Source organism: Hypanus sabinus, chromosome 22 (genome assembly GCF_030144855.1).
Source record: "Hypanus sabinus isolate sHypSab1 chromosome 22, sHypSab1.hap1, whole genome shotgun sequence".
Classification (NCBI taxonomy): Eukaryota; Metazoa; Chordata; class Chondrichthyes; order Myliobatiformes; family Dasyatidae; genus Hypanus; species Hypanus sabinus.
The window spans coordinates 39,902,737-39,919,971 of record NC_082727.1 but is presented as its reverse complement, the minus strand read 5'-3'; the positions used below and the strand labels follow the sequence as shown (position 1 = coordinate 39,919,971).

Sequence of the window (17,235 nt, the reverse complement as noted above, 5' to 3'; positions counted from 1 at the left end):
TCAAGCTGATTTGTCACAAGTGCATCCAAACATGCAGTACAATGTGTTGTTTACATTAACAACTAACATGCTCATGGGTTTGCTGGGGCAGCTTGCAAATGTCACCATATATTCCAGCACCAAATTCTGGCTTCTGCCCCCTTCCACTCTACTGCTGTTGAACTCTTGGCAGGAAATGCCGATTGCTGATTCCCCTCCATAGATGCTGCCTGACTTGCTGAATTCCTCCAGCATCTTTGCCAGCGGTACCCAAGATTTCCAGCATCTGTAGAATCTATTGAGATCAGCTGAATTACTTCAGGCCCTGATAAAGTCCCCTGAAATAAGCTTTTCCTACATCTTATCCATTTTTGAAGTGTCAAACTTCAGGTCTTACCTGCCCAAGGTTATTAAAAAAGGTAAAAGCAATCTCTCTTATCGCAGAAAATAAACCCTGTAAAATATAACATAAAGAACAACGTACACAAAACATGCGAGCTGATCTGTTATCTATGCAAAAACTCATCGTTTACATCTACGCGTGGTTTACAGTTGCAAAAATAACTCTGTTAAACGATACGCTATTACTATACTAAGTTACAGTCAACAGCCCCATGAAGTAATTAACATGAGGGTAAAAGAAACTGGGTACATCGCGGTGCAATAACACACCACGGGAATCTGCATCAGGTTGCAGTGCGAGCCCGAAAGTCTGCTCTTTTGTTTCACTTTTGGAGCTTCTGTAGCACCGGCTGGTGAATTTCCGTGTACAGCCTCCCAGCCCTCAGGGTCACCATGCAACCAGAAGCCATTTTGTTCGTAAGCACCGCCCTTGAACGTAACTTGCCCGAGCTCAGGAACGGCACTGAGCCGGGAATGAGGAGGAGGAGGGCTGAAAATGAGCGCTTACTGCGACCCGGAGCAGGAGTTTGTGGTCGTGGCTGTCGGGGCTGAGCCGCGTGTGACTGAGGTTCTGATGGAAAAGCCCAACGGACGTTCAGCGGCGAACACCGAGTTCAACGAAATCCCAGAGACAGGGCACCGGACAGCAGTCAGCAAACACTTGAATTTTGCTGTGTGCTGCCACTCTCAGAGAGTCGGGCACTCTTCTGTTGAGGATAACTCCAGTGATCCACCAGGTAATGTATACAGGGACTTCTCGTCCCCACTTCCACAGACTTAAAAACAAACTTTTAAAATATACTTTCCTTGTCTGGTGCGGAGTTAATCATAGTAGTTAAATAATATATTTATTTAAAGGAAGATAACTTATATATTTTTACAATGACTAGGCAGAACGCTCGACGGCTGAGTCATGAGGCTTGGATGATTAGGTTACTTACCGGTAAGGAATGTGTGTATTCCTTTCATCAAGATGTTCTTTGTAGGTCAACAACTACTTAGGTGGCAACAACACTGGAGGCACAGAATATAAGCCAACAGTTTTCAATAGTCTTTTATAATTTGCTGTGTGGAAAAGTGGAATTGATACCTTCTGGCAAGTTTTCTGAATTGATGCCTTGTCGTGAAGTTTGTGGATGACACAAAGATCAGTGGAGGGGCAGATAATGTTGTGGAAACAGTGTGCAGATAGGTGGGGGGGGGATATATTATTGAGGAAAAGGAATCTGCAGAAGGACTTGGACATATTAGGAGAATGGGCAAAGTGGCAGGTGGAATACTGGAATGGAAAGGTACGGTCATGCACTTTGGTAGAAAGAATTAAGGCATTAAATGGGAAATGAATTCAGAAACTGGAGGTACAAAGGGACGTGGGAGCCCCAGTGTTGGATTCCCTAAAGGTTAACTTGCAGATTGAGATGGTAGTAAGGAAGGCAAAAACAATGTGTTAATTGACTTGGAGAGAACTAGAATGTTTAAGCAAGGATGCATTGCTGAGACCTTATAAAGCATTAATTAGACCACATTTGGAATATTGTGAGCAGTTTTGAGCCCTATATCTAACAATGGATGCACTGGTGTTGGAGAGGGACCAGAGGAGTTTTCTGAGAGTTATCCTAGGAATTAAAGGGTTAATGTATGAAGAGCTTTCGATGGCTTTAGGCCTATATTTGCTGGTGTTTAGAAGGATGAGAGTGGGGGAGTGAATTTGGGGGTGGGTGTCTTTGAAACCTACAGAATACTGGAAGGTCTGGACAGAGTGGTTATGGAGAGGATGTTTCCAGTCGTGGTGTGAGAGTGTAGGACCAGAGGGTACAGGTCAGGATGGAAGGGTATCTCTTTAGAACAGAGATAAGGTGGAAATTCTTTAGTCAGAGTGAGGTGAATCAATGGCATTTCCATTGCCACAGACAGGTATAACAAGGGCATCAAAGGTTACTGGTGGAGAGCAGGAGAATGGGGTTTTGAGGGAAAATGATCAAATGGAAGACCAGACTTGGTAGTCTGAGTGGTTCATTCTGCCCCATGTCCTGTGGTTTTTTGTGGAAATTCTTTAAAATGTTCCAACCCAGTTTATCAAATTGACAAATGGAAAATGTTGTTATCATTACAGAAAACATTTTTTCCAGTGTATGTGTATTTATATGATAGTTTTGAATGATTGAATAATTAGCCAAACTATTTAAGGAAATGTATGATTATTACAGGCATTTTAAAAACTCTCCCACAGAGGTATCCTGTCACTGTTGGATACAATGGACATCAACCATCATAGGTGTTGAACTGATAAGGTTTAATGCTAGATTTCTAGAGCATGAGGTTGAGATATTTGAAGACTTGTAGCTGATAGTAGGAAGGATGGAGGTCCAGAAGAAAGCTACACTAAAGGATTTTGTTTTTTGTTTGAGGCTGGCAGTGGAGTTTTTAAACAGGATTTGGAATTGGGGTGGAGAGGATACAGGGTTGATAAAGGATGGGACATTCCATTTCAAATGCAAGGGCAAGAACTTCAAATACACGCACTGATGTACTTGATTGTGAACAAATACTTCTTTATCAAGGACATCATTAAATTTGCAGTGTTGCTGGGTGGCTAGGAATTATTAATAGGCCTGAGCTTTGGCAGTGGAGGGAATAGGTGGGTGGCTGGTAAATCATTTATAATAGTCAAATCTGGAATAGATGGACAAGAATTTCCAGAGCAGAAAGGCAGAAGTAAGGTTGAAAGTCAAAAATGGGATGGAGGCTGTAACTTCTTAGTGATGTAAGCATTATAGGATGCTTGATTTCTCCACCTTTGGGGGGAAAAGATTGTGTGCATTCACCCTATCTGTGCCCCTCATGAATTTAACCACCTTTGTTGGATCAACTGTCAGTTTCCTGTGCTCTAAGGAATAGAATCCTGGCCTGTCCAACCTTTCCCAATAGCTTAGTCTGTCAAGTCGTGACACCTTTGTAAATCTTTTCTGCACTCGTTTTATTTAAAAACATGTGGAAGCACCCGAATTAATGATCACAATCTTGATGGCAAAGTACTATCTTGCTAGAGGTGTTAAGAAGAATAGTTATAGCTAGAAGTGGATCTAAATATTTATTATTCAGGGTTAATGGTTAGTTTTGGGAGAAGGGAATGTATATCATTGGTACTTAGTCAAGCTAGATGCAGTAGTTGAGCAAACCACTTGTGTGCCCTTTGACTCAAAGGGGTGAAGAAAAGTGAGCAGAGTATGAAGTTATAAAGGTTTAGATGAGTGCAAGAGCATCAATGAGAAGGCATATGTTTGAGAAATTAAGTATATGTAACTGCAAAAGTATCCTGGCCAGTAGAGTTTGGGTTTATTCCAGGGGAGATGAATATGGGAAGCAAGAAATTCAGAAAATGGATGGGAAGTGGATAAAAATGGAATCTGCAGTCAAAAAGAAGAAAAAGCTGGGTAGTCTCAGGGCTGGAGAAACATGGAATGAGATTGGAGTGTTCGTAAGAAAAGGTTTTTGTGAAGATTGGAGCAAGTTGAGATTTGGGTAAAAATGTTACAGGTGCAGGTGAAATGGTGCAACTTACTGTTGAGAGAGGTGGCATATAGAATGAAGTCTCAGCTAATGAGGGACTAGTTCAGAGTGAACAGAGAAGGCAGAAAATTTCTGCAGGAAAGTGCATAGCAGGGAGCTGATTGTTGACCTGGTTACAAGAGTCAATGGGTGCAGTGAATTGTCATTTATCTTCATGAGATACAGGCAGGAAATTGACAAATAATGGTTGGGTGAAAATGGACTTACAGATTCAAGTTTACTTGTCACATTCATGTCAAAGCATGCAGTGAAATGCATTGTGCGCATTAATAACCAACACAACAATTGAAGTGCTGGATCAGCCCACAAGTGTCACAACACATTCTAGCACCAAAATAGCATGCCCACAATGCTCAGCAGAACAACACACAACAACAGCAAACAAGCCCCCCCCCCCCCCCACCCAATCATATATCCAGTCCTCCAACCCCAAGACATCCATATTCTTTGGCTTCAAGCCACCAGTAGACACAGACTCAGACCCTAATTCAGATGGGGTAATGCAGACATTGTGCCTTTGACCTCGCCAGGAGACTTGCAGAGATTCTCAGACCTGGGGCTCCAGCCGATGAGCCTCAACTTCAGACTTCAGTTTCGATCCTCGGCAGGTCAGCGAGCACCAGGCCTTGACCTCTGGACTTGCTGATGATGGGATCCCAAACACTAGGTCACAAATCCTGATCTCAGAAATGCGCAAACCCAGGCATTATTGGATCTTGTTCCTTATGCCTGCATGGAAATCTGACTCTGGAACCCGACAACAAGCTGCTAACTCTTGGTGAGCTACCAAACTTTATCGATGCTGGTCTATTGGCTGGATGTCCTGCTCCAGTCCAAGTTATAAGGAGAGGTTAGCCAGGCTGGGATGTTATTCCTTTGAGCGTAGGAGACTTGAGAGGTGATCTAATAGGGGTGGAAAACACAATGAGGTGCTTTGATAGAGTGAATTGCCAGAAATGACAAATCAAAAACTAGTGACTGTAGGTTTAAGTTGAAAGGAGAAACATTCTAAAAGAACTTGTGACAGTTTTTCTTGTCTCAAGTTTTTTTTGTACACAAGGTGTGGTATCTATGTGGGATCAAAATGTGGATTAGGCAAGTGCAATATCAATCATTGAGACTCGCCCTTAAAACACATGAACAAAGCTTCAAAACCTGTGTTTACTGTTTGTCTGTAAAGAGTGAGGTGCAGGTGATCTGTAGAAAGAAAATAGACGACTATGTTCATATGACAGATTTGTGATTAATCTAGGTTATTGACTAGCATTTAAGTAAAGTTTTAAAGTTTACATAGAGAACTACTGTTTCCTTTGGAAGCAAACTAACAAGTGTTGACTGTTGATCAAATGCCAGAATACTCCAAGTAGCAACGTCAGCCTTGATGAATCCTATATTAGAGTATATACTCCTGACTATTTGACGAGCCATTTTACATTTTTCTGAGAAACTCAAGCCATTGCTGCTCTGCTGTCATCCCTGCCAGCATCTCTTTCCAATTTATTTTGGGTAACTCTTCTCTCATACCACTGTAATTTCCTTTACTCCACTGACATTCTGCTATATCAGACTTTACTGATATAGACTTTACTGGGTTACTGCCCACCACTGTGAGCGCTAGCATCGCGCATCGTGTGTGAAGTTCAAAAAATGATGTTTACTTTTTTTTAAAATCACAACCAGAACCCTGGTTGAGAAACCTTGCTCTAAACCTTTCCTGTTCACCTTCTTAAATGTCTTAATTGTTGTAATTGTGACCTCTGGCTGTTTGTTCTGCATACTCATCATTCACAATGGGAAGAACTTGCTATTCAGATTCCCTTTAAATCTTTCCCATTTCACCTTATACCACTGTTCTTCACACCCCTACACTGGGGCAAAAAGACTCTGACTATCCATTTTATTTGTGCCCTTCACAATTGTCTATACAGTCGGCCCTCCTTATCCGAGGGGGATTGGTTCTGGGACCCCTTGCGGATACCAAAATTCGCGGATGCTCAAGTCCCTTATTCAAACTGTCTCAATTTGGTGGACCCAGCGGAACCGCAGACCTTATTTAACCTGTCTCAGAGCGGTGGACATTAGGACCCGGTGCCAGGGCTCTGAATGCGCAGTGTTTCTGTTCACGGAAATAATCATGACTAGGATTGAAAATAAAGTGGAAGTAATAAAGTGATCGGAAAGAGGTGAAACGCCATCGGTCATTGGAAAAGCGTTAAGCTAGGCTGGTCAACGATCGGAACATTTTTAAAGGATAAAGTGAGTAAGCCCCTGCCCCGATGAAAGCTACAATTATTACTAAGCAACGCAGTGGTATAATTATTAGGTTTTAGGGTTTTGAGTTTTTGATCCTCCACATCAACCCAGCATTGTGGAGAGCACACTAGAGAGCGATCTGTCCTGAGTCCTGAGAACTTCCGTTCCCGAGCCCGGCACTGAAACGTACGTTCTTAAGTGTTTTATATGCATAGAAAGGTAAAATGTATGCTATATACTAAGACAACGTTTGACCAACTGACGCTAAATAATACTGGATGTATCTGTTCCGACTTACTTAGTAAGAGAACTTCTGATTTTTTTTGATTCCAATGCATGATAACCCACGCACATCCTCCTGTATACTTTAAATCATCTCTAGATTACTTATAATACCTAATACAATGTAAAATGGTTGTTATACTGCATTGTTTGGGGAATAACAACAAGAAAAAATGTCTGTACATGCTCGAACGACAAGTGCTGGAAGGGCACTTCCGGGTTTTCACGATTCACGGTTGGTTGAATTCACGCAAGCGGGATTCGCGGATAAGGAGGGCCGACTGTACCTTTATAAGGCCACTTACATCTTCCTAAGCAGGAAAGAAATCACTTTAACTTATCCAGTTTCTCCTATTCAGTGCCTTGAAAAAACATTCAGACCCCACAGAATCTCATTTTTAAAATGTATTTCATTGAGCGAATCTACAAAGCACTGTGCATCATGTCAAATCAAAATGAAAGTTCCAAAACTAGAAGTTAAAAGCCAAAACTGTGTAGCTGAAAGAAGTAAACATCCCCTTTGTAATGATGACACTAATTTTCCTCGGGTTCCATACTGTATAGTACCTTAGCAATTTGCTCAATTTATTGATGTAGAAAATTGGAGAATCACCTTTTTATAATGAATTCATAAGAATAAATACCCCCTCTCTCTGTAAGATCCAACAGTGTAGTAGATTTTCAACAGACCAAATAAAATGATGACAAGAGCATTCAAGACAAGTCAGGGAAATGATAATAGAGGAGCACAAATCTGGAGAAGGTTCAAGACCATCTCAAAGGCACTGATCATATCTTGGAGTTCAGTACAATCCTTCATGGAAAAATATTTAAAAAACTAGCCAGGCTGCCCCTCTAAACTTAGTCGCTGGAGACGAATGATAGAACACCACTTGTAAGAGAGGCTACAGTGACACCAACAGTTACTCTGAGGGAGATGCAGAAGTCAGTGGCTGCAACTGGAGATGAAGTTCATGGCTCCACAACCTCTAAGGCCTTGCACAAAAAAGGAAGAGTGGCTAAAAATAAAAGCATAACTTTGTTTGTCAAGACTTTGCAAAGCATCACTTAGAAAATATTGTAAAGATGTGGAAGAAGGTCTTGTGGTTGGATGAAACTAATGTGGAATTGTTTGGCCTCAACACTGTGGTATGTATTGTGTAAATCTAATACTGTACATCAGCCGGGAAACCCCATCCCTACTGTAAAAGTATGGCATCTGGGCCGCAGGGACTTGAAAATTGGTCAGGATTAATGGGAAGATAAATGTTGCTAAATACAGAGAGATCCTGGATTAAAAACCTTCTAGCCTCTGCCTCTCCCAGAAAGCTTAAACTGGGAAGGAAGTTTGTCGTTCAGCAGAACAACAACCCAAAGCACACTGCCAAAGCTACCATGGAGTCACTTTAAATGAAAAAATTTGATGTCCTTGAGTGGCCCAGTCAGAGTCCTGATCTTAAACTCGAGTCAACATCTTTGGCAAAACCTCAAGATTGCTGTCCACTGCTGCTCCCCAACTAACCTGGCACAGCTTGAGCAATTTTTTTTTGGAGGAATGGGCAAATCTTGCTCCATCACATTGTGGAAATCCAATAGAGACTTATCCAAAAAGTCTACTTGCTGAAATAGCTGCAAGAGGTGGTTGAACTAAGTACTGTGCAAATGGGGATGAAATCTTTTGAACTCCTTTCATTCCACTTTCCGAGTTTTTAGTTTTTCATGCTTAACAATTTTCCCCTGTTTTTTTGGGGCTCTACTGTGAAAAAGAAGCATGTAGTTCACAAATAAAAATTCTCAGTTAAATTGATCAAAATCCCTGGTTGTAGATGAAAACAAAGGGTTGGGGCTAAATACTTTTACAAGGCACTGTAATCAGGACCCCCAGTTCTGGCAACCATTCTTGTAATTTTTCTTCTTCTCTTCTTCTGCACCCTTTCTAGCTTACTAATTGGGCATTGTAGAGATTCTAATGGCGCATCACAGCACTCCTTGAAGTTCAAAGTGAATTATAGTTGCAGGGACCTTGGATCTTAGGAAGAGTTAGCTTTCCAGTTTATTGTGATGGTTCTGTGAAACTAGGACAACATTACTGTAGCTGGGAGAGGTTTCCCCCTTAACTCTGTTTCCTATACCAGCTCACAGTCATGTTTGACTTCAGTGGGCAACACAAATTTATTTAATATAAAGTGCAAGGTAAATTTAACCATTGATTGCCCAAGCGAGTGATATCAGCTTCAATCTGACTCACTTCATGAACTTGCTACATTCCAGTTCACATTCTTCTCTATGCCAGCTTGTGGTCATTACCAGCCAATGTGTTTGCTTTTTTAAAATTTGAGATCCTTGTTTCTCAGCCAGCATTATGGGTGGTAGTAACAGTTATAACAGAAACTGAAGTGAGTAAAGATTCAATTTATTTCCTGCTCTCAGGAAATACCTGTCCGCCTTCTCCTTTGTACATTTATAAGTTTGGTGACCTTATTTGAAGCTGCCAGTGTGAAATGCCTGGTCTCATCTTTACTTGATTAAATAAACACACACAAGTCCTGCTTTTTTAAAATATATTTCATATTTCCTTAAGACAAAGGAGGCTATTCAGCACTTCTAATCTATGACATCTCTCTCAGGGCAATTCCATCAATAACATTTCCCACTTATTTGGAACATAGAACATTACAGCATAGTATGGGCCCTCTGTCCATGATGTTGTGCTGACCTATACAAATGTACTCCATGATCAATCTAACCCTCCTCTCTTATACAGCCTATAATCCTCCATTTTTCATATATCAAGTCAAGTCACTTCTTATTGTCATTTCGACCATAACTGCTTGTACAGTACATAGTAAAAATGCGACATTTTTTCAGGACCATGGTGTTACATGACACAGACACGGTACAAAAACTATATTAAAAAAAAACAACACAGAAAAAAACTACACTAGACTACAGACCTACAGATCCATGTGCTTATCTAAGAGTCTCTTAAATATCTTCTGGTATTGGCCTTGCTGCCCTGGTAAAAGGATGCTGACTGTCCACTCTATCTGTGTCTCTCAGGATCTTGTACTTCTCCATCATGCCACCTTTCATCCTCCCTAACTCTAACTCCCTTAGCCTTCCCTTATAAGAAGAAAAATCTGTACGGTGCCGTTTGTGATTTTTTTTTTAAGTGATATCGCCTGGAGACCAGAACAAGTGCTGCCCTTAAAATGCTGAAAGCTTTAATTTGTAACTTTTCTTTTGACACATGCCCATTTATACCATTCCTAGTTTTTTTTCTCTCTACCAGCTGCCAACACCAAGGCTGATTTACAGTGGCCAGTTAACCTGACCCAGCACATCTATAGGATGTGGGGGAGGAAACTCAATGGGCAACCACAGCTTGAGTGCTGACATTTTTAGTGAAATTACTTTAGCCTTGAGATCAGTTGTTGGTAGAAGAAATGCACTTTTTACAAAACAAATGACAGTGAAGCTTCACTTCTGTTGATAATTTGGTAATCTAACGCTCCTTTTAAAGGAGTGAACGACCTCACATCTGACTGAACATGTCAGTGCTGCTTTCTATGATTTGTACTTTTAATCTTTCCCATAAGATTTATTGCTGAGGTTTATCTGTTCTGCCAAAATTTCATATCCCTGCATTGTGAGAACTTGGCTGCTGGAGCCTCCCTGATTCGCTTCAGTAATTCAACTATAACTACACTATTATACATCAGTCCCTCAGGCCAAGGATGTCCTGAGATGTCTGATGTGCATGTTGGTGGTCTGGAGCCTCCATTCTTCTTGTGCTGTTTTGGCTTGGTCTCTCACTGAACAGAGGTGAGAGTGTCGCCTACCCTGAACCTGCTGCTCCAGGTTGAAGTCCTGGGCCAGGGAGTCCCTTGAGTGATTGATGATGTGACATTTATTCCATAAGGCTTTGACAACATCGTTTTGAAGAATTTACTCCATTCATGACAGACTGAAGAGTTCACAAAAGTCAGTTAACTGGAAAACCAGACTAATACTCTGAAATTTGAGTACGAAACTTGAGATGAATGCTTTTGAATCAGTCTAGAGGAGGTGTAAACAGGGAGAACAAATAAGTTAGAGAAAAATTCCTCCTGGAATTGTATGATATGGAAGACAATAGTTGCTGGATGTTTGAGGATTTTTGATAAGCCTAGCAGGATAGACAGTGTCTGCTGAGCAAGAAGATCTGAGTGATGTGATGTCTGATATTTAATTGAGACTTTTGTCCCAATGATTTGTAGTACTTCAAGGATCGAGTTGCTTCTGAAGTCTAGGTCTGCAGCATTTGAATCATGTGACCCTGACCTTTATAAGAAGTGAAGATCTGACCTCTGTAAAGATATCAGAAATGTGAAGGGGCAGCGCCAGTTCAAAATCGAGTCCAAGTCCAGCCGTCAGCTGTGACAGGCTTGCATTCTATACTGGGTTACAAAACAAAGTTGGGCAGCATTGCTGACGACAGTACATCCCTTCCTGATGAGCTTAACACATTCTGTGCAGGCTTTGGACCAAAGGTAATAGGTATGTCACTATTAACCCAGACAGTTTCCAGTGCACCTGAAACTACAGTCACTGCCACAGGTTTAACGTCAGTCTTTCAGAGGGTGAACTCACAAAAAGCATCAGGCTAGGATGGTGTCCCTGGTTGTGTCCTTAGATCCTGAGCTTGCAGGGGTATTTGTAGACATTTTTAACCTCTCCCAGCTTCAGGCTGCCCTAAAGGCTGCTTTAAGAAGACCACTATCATCCTGGTACTAAAAGAAAAAGATAATGTGCCTTAATGACTACTGCCCAGTGACTCTGACGCTTACTGTAATGAAGGGCTTTAAGAGGCTGGTCAAGGTATGCATCAGCTCCAGCTTTCCAGATAACCTCGATCCACTGCAATTTGCCTTCTGCCAAAACAGGTCAATGCAGATGCCATCTCCTGGCTACACACTCATCCTTGGAACACCTGGACAGTAAAGTCACCTATGTTCAATTCTTGTTTATTGACTACAGCCCTGTCTTCAATACGATAATTTCAGGCAAATGTTGTCAAATCCCAGAACCTAGGAGCCAATGCACGATGACTTGGTATGGCAACTGCTCTGCACGTGACCATAAGAAGCGGCAGAGAATTGTGGGCACAGCTCAGCACATCACGGTCACCAGCCTCCCCTCCATGGACTCAGTCTATCCATCTCACTGCCTCGGTAAAGCAGCCACTCTAATCAAACCCCCAGATATCCTCTCATCCTCTCTCCCATTGGGCAGAGAATACAAAATTCTTGAAGTACAGTTGGCCCTCCTTATCTGCAAATTCCACCAACTGCGGATCGGGAATACCCGGAAGTTCTCTCTCCAGCACTCGTTATTTGAGCATGTACAGACTACTTTTTCTTGTCATAATTCCCTAACCAATACAGTATAACAAATATTTACATAGTATTTACATTGTATTAGGTATTATAAGTAATCTAGAAATGACTTAAAAGTACAGGCAGTCCCCGGGTTATGAATGAGTTCCGTTCCTGAGTCCGTCTTTATGTCAGATTTGAAGTCGGAACCGGTACATCCGGTATTATTTAGCGTCAGTTAGTCAAATGTTTTTCTTAGTACATTTTCTTAGTTTTTCTTAGTTCTTAGTACATATTTTACCTTTCTACGCATATAAAACACTTCAGAAACATACGTATTTCAATAATTAAACCACTGTGTTGCTTCGTAATAATTGTAGCTTTCATTGGGGGCAGGGCCTTTCATATGCTCCATCAAAATTGTTCCGATTGTTGATGACTGTAGCCTAACGCTTTTCCAATGACCGATGGCATTTCACCTCTTTCCAATCGCTTTATTACTTCCTCCTTATTTTCAATCCTGATCGTGATTATTTTCTTGAACAGAAACACTGAGGATTCAGAGCTTCACCACCGGGTCCTAATGTCCACTGCACTGAGACATGTTAAATAAAGTCCGGGGTTCCGCTGGGTCCTAAAGACCACCGCATTGAGACAGGTTGAATAAGGGACTTGAGCATCTGCATTTTTTGGTATCCGCAGGTGGTCTCGGAACCAATCCCCCATGGATAAGGAGGGCCGACTGTTTGTACCTTCAGGCTTAAGGATGTCTTCTGTCCCACTATTACCAGATTCTTGAACTGGCCTCTTATATGATAAGATGGGCTCTTGACCTCACAATCTACCTCATTATAATTGTGCATTTCACTGCTGGCCTGCACTACACCCTCTCAGTAGCTTTTATGCTCCATTCTGCATTGTGATTGTTTGACCTCAGTGCACTGTGTAATGATTTGATCTGCATGAACAGTATGCAAGACAAGCTTTTCACTCTTTTTCTTGTTACATGTGACAATAATAAAACGATAACTAAAGATGGGATGAATGAACTGTACAGAAGACATGCAGAATAAAGCTTTTCACTGTACCTCAGTACACATGACAATAATAAACTAATTACCATTTTAGTTGACCCAATTCTTTCAGGCAGCTTATATTCTAATAACACACACAAAATGCTGGAGGAACTGGGCAGGCCAGGCAGCGTCTATGGAAAAGAACAAGCAGTTGACATTTTAGGCTGACACCCTTCATCAGGAGCTGCTCTGTAACTCCTACATTGTTTTGCCCATGCTCTTGTTCACTTTGTGACTATGTAACTTTGTTTACAGCTTATCCCAGTCTTACCCTATCAGGGTCTGCCCCACACCTCCACCCCTCCTCCACCTTTTCTGTGAAAACTTAGATAGGTTAGAACTTTATTCCTTCGAACATAGAGGATTGAGAAGAGAATTGATAGAGGTATACAAAATTATGAGGGGTATAGATAGGCTAAATGCATGCAGGCTTTTTCCACTGAGGTTGGGTGGGACTACAACCAGACGTCATCGGTTAAAGGTGAGAAGTTTAAGGGAAACATGAGGGGAAACTTCTTCACTCAGAGGGTTGTGAGAGTGTGGTAAGAGCTGCCAGTACAAGTGGTGCATGCGAGCTCGATTTCAACGTTTAAGAGAAGTTTGGATTGGTAAGTGGATAGCAGGGGTATGGAGTGCTGTGGTCCTGGTGCAGGTCATTAGGAATAGGCAGTTTAAATGTTTCAGAACAGACTAGATGGGCGAAAGAGCCTGTTTCTGTCCTGTACTTTTCTATGACTGACTTCTTGTTTTTGAGTTGCAGGGTAGAGATAGATTCTTTTTTTGGTGGATATTAAACTCTCATGATTTGAATGGAAAAACAAAATACTAGTTTACATTCCTCAAGTGCTTTAACATGGAGTCAAAAGTTTAGATGTTTGGCTGCTTGGAAAGAAATACAGTGGGAGGAATTTCAGTAACAAAATTTAGTCAGAGCTCTGATCATTTGGTTTCAAACAGAAATGATTGGATAAATTAACTGTGTTGAAGACAAAAATAAAGGAGCTTTAAATAGGCATTTAAAGTTGTGTTTGGTGCTGTATTCTTTCTGGTCCTCCTGAGCATTGCTGGTGCTGGAAAGCATGGCAACACTTGGGTTGTGTTGGTTATTAATGCAAACAACACATTTCAGTGCATCTTTCAATGTAGATGTGATATCTGAATCTGAAGTTACTTTACATGAAAATGCTGCATGACTAACAACTCGAGACTGAGAAGAAATGTCACAGGTGAGAGGGGTTTGCACATTTTGGCTTTGTTATTGTCACTGATTGAATGGTAAACAGAATGAGGTTGGTGAGTGCAGATTAGATGGAGAAATTAACTTCCTGGTAGGGGACAAGGCAGCAGCTGTAATAAGGCTGAATAAGGTGAATGGACAATGACAGAATCAAAATTAGTGATCAGAAAATGTCCTACTTTTGGAAATATCTTCAGTGCTTTCATGTTCATGATCATGTAAGAAATATGGAGAAATAATATGTAGGGTATGAGGAAATTTCTATATTTTGGGGAATTTACGAGAGATTATGAAATAATGAGCAACTTCCTTGTGTTTATTTAGGGCAGGAGTGAATGGTGTTTAAATAAAGTCCTGCCGAAGTGTCTCAGCCCAAAATATCAGCTGTAGTCTTTTTCCATAGATGCTGCCTGGCCTGCTATGTTCCTCCAGCAGTTTATGTGTGTTGCTGTGATAAAGTTTTACTTGGTTTAAAATCCAGTGGTATGTTTGTGCCAGTGGTGTAATGGCACTGATTTAGCAACTGAATATGGGTGTGGGGATTAATGATCTTGCCGTCTATTACTGCTTCAGAGTGCAAAAGAGAGATTTGAGGTTTTGTAATGTTGAAAGGTCTGAGAATTTTTCAATTAAATCACAAGGACTTAAACTTTATTACCCTTTTTCCAAAAAATACATATAATATTGGATTATTTTTCTCAATAAATAAATGATCAGGTATAATGTTTTTTTGTGTTATTTAATTGTGTTCTCGTTATCTAGCTTTAGGACTTGTGTGAAGATCTGATCACATTTCAGGTCATTTATGCAGAAACAGAGAAAACTGTACAGGGTTCACAAACTTTCTAGCACCACTGTAGTGTGCTCCACCATGGTTGATTTATTATCATTCTCAGCCCCATTTTCCTGCCTTCTCCTAGTAAAACTTTGACAACTTTAGTAATCAAGAACCTTTCAAGCTCCACTTCAAATATACCCAATGACTTGGTCTCCACTGCTGTGTGTGGCCATGAATTCCACAGATTCATTACTTTCTGGCTACAGAAATTTCTCATCATCTCTGTTCTAAATGAGCGTCCCTCTATTCTGAGGCTGTGCCCTCTGGTCCTAAACTCCTCCTCTGTAGGAAACATCCTCTCCAATTGTAGTCAGTCCTGCCCCTTCTGTATTCAATAGGTTTCAATGAGATTTCTCTCCTCATTCTTCTAAACTCCATTGAGTACAGGTTCGTAGCCATCAAAAACTCCTCCTACATTAAGTAACCATTTCACTTCTGAAATAATTCTTGTGAGCCTCCTTTGGACCCTCTCCAATGCCAGCCCCATCTCTTTTTAGATAAGGGGCCCATAACTGTTCTCAATACTCCAAGCGTGGTCTGATCAATGCCTTCTAAAACCTCAGCATTACATCCTTGCTTTTGTATTCCAGTCCTTTCAAAATGAATGTTAGTATTGCGTTTGCCTTCCTTACCTCAACCTGCAAGTTAACCTTTAGGGAATCCTGCATGAGGACTCCCAAGTCCCTTTGCAGCTCTGATTTTTAATTTTTCTTTTCCTTTTAGAAACTGGCCCACACCTTTATTCCTTCTTCCAAAATTGCATGACCATACACTTTCCCACACTATGGCTGATTTGCCACTTCTTTGCCCATTTTCCCAATATGTCTAATTCCTTTTGCAGACTCCCTGAGTCCTGAACACTCGCTGGCCCTCCACCTGTCTTTGTATTGTCTGCAAACATTGCCACAAAGCTAGCAGTTCAGTTATCGAAATCCTTGACCTACAACATGGAGAGAAGCAATCCCAACACCAACCCCTGTAAAACACCCCCAGTCACTGGCAGCCAACCCAGAAAGGCCCCCTATAGTCCCATTCTTTGCCTTTTGCCAGTCAGCCAATCTTTTTAATTAATCAAATTATTGGTTTATTTATTTATAAACCAATCTTCTATCCATGCTAGTATCTTTCCTGTAATACAGCCTCATATGTGGCACCTGGTCAAAAGACATCTGAAAATCCAAGTAAACAACATTCACTGACTTTCTTTTATCTATCCTGCCTGTTACTTCCTTAAAGAATTCCAGCATATTTGTCAGGCAAGATTTACCCTTAAGGAAATACTTGGTCTATTTTATCATGTTTCTCCATGTGCCCCAAAACCTCATACTTCATAATGGGCTCCAACACAATCCCAACCACTGAAGTCATTCTAACTGGCCTTTAACCTCCTTTCTTCTCCCTCCCTCCTTCTTAATGTAAAGAGGGTTTCTTCTTTTTGTTAACTAGCAGGAATGCTAATTTACTGATAACGAGAATGGTATTCCTTTGTAAACCAAATGGGGATTAATTTTCTTTCTTCTGAGTCTGTAAGCTTTTGTTGACGGGCTTTTGGGCAGATCGGCGCGAGGGGGTCGAGAGAGAGGACGCAATGCTCTAAGCTGGGCGAGGATCGGACCCCAAAGGGGGGTCCGAGGCCGGAAGATTCTCCGAGGAGGGGGGGGTTGAAGCTAGATGTGCTTGGTTGACCACTCGGAGGGTCCTGAGCTGTTTGGAGAGTCGAGGAGTTCGGAGGGTCCTGAGCTGTTTGGAGAGTCGAGGAATTCGGAGGGTCCTGAGCTGCGAGTCGAGGAGTTCGGAGGGGATCGAATGGTGGCCAGAAGACTTCAGTAATTGAGCTCCAACGGTTGTGCACGAAGTGGTTTGGACTTTGATAAGTTTGGCGCCTTTTCTTTAATTTTCTCTTCATATATACTGTATCGTTATTAATCACTTAGTTATAGTAACCTTTATAAATTGTACTCATTTAATCGCATATGGTGTGCTGTCTGTTTTTGGGCGAGGCGGGGACATCACACAGCATCCACACCAGCTGATTACCCAGTTTGGCGGGGCTGAAGGCTGCTCCCCCTAGACGAAACGAGCTGAGCGAGCCTGAGGCGACCCAGGGAGTTACATTGTGGGGTGCTCGTCCGGGGTTGATTTCTGTGGAAGCTGTGTGATCACCCTCTTTAAATTGTGTCTGCGGCGAAGAGCTGGTGTGCCTTTGTGGGTGTGCGATTGCTGGTTATCGCGGTGTGTGTG

General features: G+C 41.6%; 1 protein-coding gene across 1 annotated transcript in view; it reads left to right on the top strand.

The window, feature by feature from the left end:
• The first annotated feature begins 811 nt into the window (after positions 1 to 811).
• The window catches only part of slc35g1 (solute carrier family 35 member G1), a 32,379-nt gene continuing 15,955 nt past the window's right edge, over positions 812 to 17,235 (top strand). The window contains exon 1 of the mRNA XM_059948051.1: positions 812 to 1,118. Coding sequence (XP_059804034.1) covers positions 878 to 1,118 — 241 coding nt within the window. The 5' untranslated portion in view covers positions 812 to 877. The remainder of the gene's footprint in view (positions 1,119 to 17,235) is intronic.